This window comes from Mus caroli, chromosome 7, assembly GCF_900094665.2.
Source record: "Mus caroli chromosome 7, CAROLI_EIJ_v1.1, whole genome shotgun sequence".
NCBI classification, from domain to species: domain Eukaryota; kingdom Metazoa; phylum Chordata; class Mammalia; order Rodentia; family Muridae; genus Mus; species Mus caroli.
In genome coordinates this window covers 67192173-67197421 of record NC_034576.1, presented here as the reverse complement: position 1 = coordinate 67197421, position 5249 = coordinate 67192173, and the positions used below count along the sequence as shown (strand labels likewise).

At 43.3% G+C, this 5249-nt stretch overlaps 1 protein-coding gene across 1 annotated transcript in view; it reads left to right on the top strand.

The window, feature by feature from the left end:
* Mphosph10 (M-phase phosphoprotein 10) overlaps positions 1-2914 on the top strand; it is a 15657-nt gene extending 12743 nt beyond the window's left edge. The window contains exons 9-11 of the mRNA XM_021167223.1: positions 625-732; positions 2093-2320; positions 2686-2914. Coding sequence (XP_021022882.1) covers positions 625-732; positions 2093-2320; positions 2686-2835 — 486 coding nt within the window. The 3' untranslated portion in view covers positions 2836-2914. The remainder of the gene's footprint in view (positions 1-624; positions 733-2092; positions 2321-2685) is intronic.
* Positions 2915-5249: the final 2335 nt, after the last annotated feature.

Below are 5249 nucleotides of genomic sequence, written 5' to 3'. Positions count from 1 at the left end.
AAAAAAAAAAAAAAAAAGCAACATCATAACATATCACCAAGTTTTATTAAGTGGATGGGATTGCTTGAGAATGTCCACACAGGTAACATGGAGTGGTATTTGGCTGAGGCAGAGATATGTGGATATGTAGGTGTAAATGCTACTGGAATGGCTTTGATGTCGCCCATTGTCATAGTCATTCCAGTCAGCATGGTAATGTTTTGTTTATTTTGTTTTCTGGGGTTTTTTTTGGGTGTAGGGCGGTGTTTTGTTTTCAGTGTGTGATTTTTTTTTTTTTTTTAAATTCTCCTCCCTCTACTTCTTTCAGTTTACTACCCACCTCCCTCTCCCCCAGGTCCACCCCCTCTAACATCTCCCTCCCAGGGATCTTAACCCAACAGAGCACAAGATGCAAAATCCTCACATCAAGGCTGGGTGTGGCAACCCAATAGGATGAAAGTGTCATAAGAGCAAGTGAAAGAGTCAGAGACACTCCCCCTCACACTGTCAGGAGTCCCCACTCCCCCAAACACCAAGCCAACAACCCTAACATCTATGCAGAGGAAGTCGACTCTATAAAAATAGTGTGGATTTTTGCCTGCTCCATTTCCTTCTCCCCACTAAATGTCCTTATCTCTTTTCTAGCCTGTACCTGAAATTAAAGTTGTATCGAATCTGCCAGCCATAACCATGGAGGAAGTGGCCCCAGTGAGTGTCAGTGATGCAGCCCTCCTGGCTCCAGAGGAAATCAAGGTAAGAAGCCAGTAAGGGGATGTTTAGTGACTCCCTACAAGTAAGACCTGCATTGATTTAATGCGACTTCCCTTGAGGTTTAGAGCTCAGTAATTTCTAGGTATATCCCCCTCCCCCATACTCCTGAGTTGTACATTGATGGATTCAGCCAATTTGCACTTTGAAAATATTCAGCAAAGCTGAATCTGAATTGATCAAATCCATACACAATTTGAAGTGTATGGAAGCTTGAATGTAGGTGATATAAATGATTGATTTTATATATAAGGCTTGAGCATGTAGTAACTTGGACTGTCTACAGGGACCTGGGATTGATCCTCTGTGACTATGGGTACCTACATAGTGAGCCAAATGAGTATACAATACCAAAAATCAATCTGTATATTCAAGTCTCAATCAAAGTTGCATGCATATATATAAATTTGTTTTTGTTTTGTTTTTTTCGAGACAGGGTTTCTCTGTGTAGCCCTGGCTGTCCTGGCACTCACTCTGTAGACCAGGCTGTCCTCGAACTCGGAAATCCGCCTGCTTCTGCCTTCCGAGTGCTGGGATTAAAGGCGTGCGCCACCACGCCTGGCCCATAATAATAATAAACTGCAATGTAAGGCTAGTGCAGTATAAGCGTAGTGCAGTGTTATAATCTAGAATCCAGTAGACCATTTGGACACTGGAACACATTGGATCATCGGGTGCTGACATCTTCTGACTCCAGAACATCATAATTCTTACCTTACAGAGACAGTGGCTCCTGGCAGGCCCATATCTACTCTGGTGGAATAGCATCGGGGTCTCTTTCTGTGTCACCTGCGTTGTTAATGTATAGCTACTACTTGTGTCAGAACCTCTGCCATCTTTTGCCAATGATAAGCCAGTATGATGAGCTGACAGCTCAAGAGAAATAAGGAAGTTAGTGTTCACTGGATACAGGATTCCCTGCTTCCTTTCTTCCTTGATATCTGGGGCACACTAATCCAAACCCAGGGCCTGTCATCACAACTTAGAGCGAAGGCTGAGTCAGATGTATCCTGTGACCCATGTTGAAGAGCATCTGTGGACCAGTACTGGGGGCTTGAGAGCTTAGCTCTGTTTCCTTTGTGAGTTTGGGGCTGAACTCTTACTTGGAGTTCTGGCAAAGAACATAGTGTAGGCTTTAAGAGTTACTAGAGGTTGGAACCAAACAAGGCTCACTCTGCAACCTCACACACTGCCACAGACACTCAGCCACTGGCCATTGTGTGCGTGTCTCATCCCTCAGCAGACAGAGTTCATTCCAGGTATAGTCATGTTGACAATCAAGAATAGCAATTAGTATGGTGGTGGCTTAGTGTTTGTTTGTTTGTTTGTTTGTTTTATTTAATAGGAGAAAAATAAAGCTGGAGATCTAAAAACAGCTGCTGAGAAAACAGCTACAGACAAGAAACGAGAACGAAGGAAAAAGAAATATCAGAAGCGTTTGAAAATAAAGGAGAAGGAGAAGCGGAGGAAATTGCTTGAAAAGAACAACCCAGATCAGTCTAAGTCCAGCAGAGCAGCAGCTTCAGAGAAGCTCAAACAGTTGACCAAAACGGGCAAGGTGTCCTTGTTAAAGGTAAGTAAGGAGAGGCCCAAGGGGGCATGCAGGGTATGCATTGGGCTGTTTCTCAACTAGGGTGTCAGCGCTGCCTCTGCGCTCTAGAGACATACTACTCAAGGGTGGTCTCAGCATCTTATAGCCTCTCAGATCTTTACAAAAACAGGTCTGGCGGCAAGCTTTCTTCTCTCTCTTCTTCCCCCTTAAGATACAAGGGTGTTGGAATACTGGAAAATATTTGTTAAGGTAGCTGGTTGAATTCTTGTAGTGGCTTTTCATATTTATGCATTTATTCATTGTTGTAATCATAATATACTGTTATAGACTTTGGGTTTTCTCACATAACCACATTTTATAACATCTCTGTTTTGTTTTAACTGCAGGATGAACGAAAAGATAAGCCCTTAAAGTCATCTCAGGCATTCTTTTCTAAATTACAAGATCAAGTAAAAATGCAAATTAATGATGCAAAACAACCCGAGAAGATAAAGAAGAAAAAACAGGACATTTCTGTTCATAAATTAAAGCTGTAATATATTTAAATTTAATGTATAAATCTGTAAGTTTCTGTCATCACTATGTTTTATAATAAAATTCCTGAGACCTCTCTTAGTTTGTTTCCTGTTGTTTTAATAAAGACCATCACCAAAGTCTCTTGTACAGGAACGGGCTTATTTCATCTTACAGTTTACAGTCTATCACGGAGGGACTCGGAGGCAGGAACTGAATCAAAGACCATGGAGAAACAGTTTACAGGCTTGTTCTCTCTGGCTTTCCCATCTTTCACATACAACACAGCACTATTTCCTAAGGGGTTGTACTGCCCATAGTGGGCCAGGCTTTGCCTTTGTCAGTCATTGGTCCAGGAAATGTCCCACAGACTTCCCTACAGGAGTCTTTAGAGGCATCTTCTTAACTGAGGGGTTTTTTTCCCCTCAAGTTGACAAAAAAATAATTAACCCATATTTGCTTGATGGGAACTGTTTGAGACTTCACGGTGCTGTGGCAAACTTAATTGGAATGCGTTTCTGGGACCAGGGGTGGCACATACCCATAATGTAGCCACTCTGAAGATGGAGGCTGGAGGATAAGAAATTCAGGATTTTCCTTAGCTCCATAGTGAGTTAGACACCAGCTTGGATCACACTAGACTCTAGAAGAACAAAAACCAAATAATAGAAAGCGTGTGGGTTTCTGTGGTTGTGAAACAGGCCTGAGCTTCCACACCCTCTCCGTGCATTGGTGCTCTCTACTTTCTCACCGCGTTTCCTGCTATGAGAAGCACCCAGAGCCTGCCGCTTTGCTCATAACCAGCTGTCTGTGTACATAGTTCTTTGACTTCTCGATTTTCTTCTCCCACTACTGTGTCTTCTTTCACAAAACAGCACCTTCGTGTGTGTGGCTTACACCTTCCCCTGTAGTTTTGGTTTCTTTAAATATCCAGTTAGGTTATATGAATATGTTTTTGTTTTAATCCCAGGTGTGGGATACGGGGCTGCTTCAGATTATATACAGCTGTGAAATATTACTGTCTTCTGTTGGGGGTGGGGGTTTTACCAGTTGCAGAGAGTTTACTTCTGGGACTCTGGAGAGGGTCTAAATGCCAGAGCCTGGAGAGGGCCTGTGGTAGCTGCTGCTCCCCGTGCTCCTGCCTCTGCTGCTGTTGCGTCTGCTATTGCTGAATTGCTGGTTTGCTGGACTGCTGGATATTCTGATGAGGAAGGATGGACGACCCTAAGCAACAGAAAGTAGCCTATAGAGGTCTATGCCTCCTTTCCCCTCTGATATTCTTTCCTATCTAGCGTTAGGGAGGTGGAAGGGAGAAGGGTGGAATAAGAGATGGAACGGAGTAAAGATATGAGAACCTAATGATGTAATACAACAAATACGCCAACATTTCCCCCTTGGAAAATCTTAATGCCTGAACAAAGGGAGAGATTGCAATTCATAGTTAAGATATGGAGAGGACAGATGGTCAAGAAGGGAATCCAGAGGCAACAATACAGCTTTGAATGCAGACTGATGGTCTTTAGAGTCCCCTGTGACCACCAGATGTTCATTCCTCAGACCTCCCCAATCCAAACTAAATGGGTTTAGTCCCACTAAATCCATTATGGAATGCCTTTGATAATGTCACAACTTGATCGGAAAATATCCAGCCTTATTCCAGATGAGTAGAAAACAAGACTAAAATTAAGACTGATCCCCAAAGGTGAGGATCCTACCTTTATTAAGAGTTCTTTACTCGGGAGGCAGAGGCAGGTGGATTTCTGAGTTCGAGGCCAGCCTGGTCTACAAAATGAGTTCCAGGCCAGCCAGGGCTATACAGAGAAACCCTGTCTTGAAAAAAAAAAAGAGTTCTTCATTAATGCTGAATATGGCTGTAAGCAGATAGAACAAGGTCATGTGGGATTAGATTAAACACTGGTTCTCTGAGTCTACTCATGTTGCTACAATGAACTAAGTTTGGATAATTTATAGTTAAAAGCTCAGAGAATGTGTTGTCTGATGAGAGGGATTTTCGGAACAAAATGGCATTTTGTTGCTTCATCCTTGCTTGGTTAGGTAGAAGGGCAGGGCTCTGCCCCAGCCTTGCTGTGTATGTGTGAGCACCTGCATGTATGCATGTGCACTGGCCCCCTGGACCTGGAGTTGCAGGTAGTGAGCTAACTGGTCTAGTTGCTTGGACTGAACCCAGGTCTTCTGCCAGAGAGCAAGTTCTCTTAACCTCTGAGCCATCTCTAGTTCCCAAACCCATTCCTTTTTACAGTGGTGCTAATTGTATAAATTCTCTAAAAGGCTGTGTTCCCATGCTTCAGCACAGGTCTGGAGCTAAGTGGACAACTTTTAAAAGTCAGTATGGATCCTGGAGCTCAATTCAGGTCATCAGGCTGTACCCGCTGAGCCATTTCTCTCTGTCCAGTACGGTTTCTTCTTTCTCCAGCCC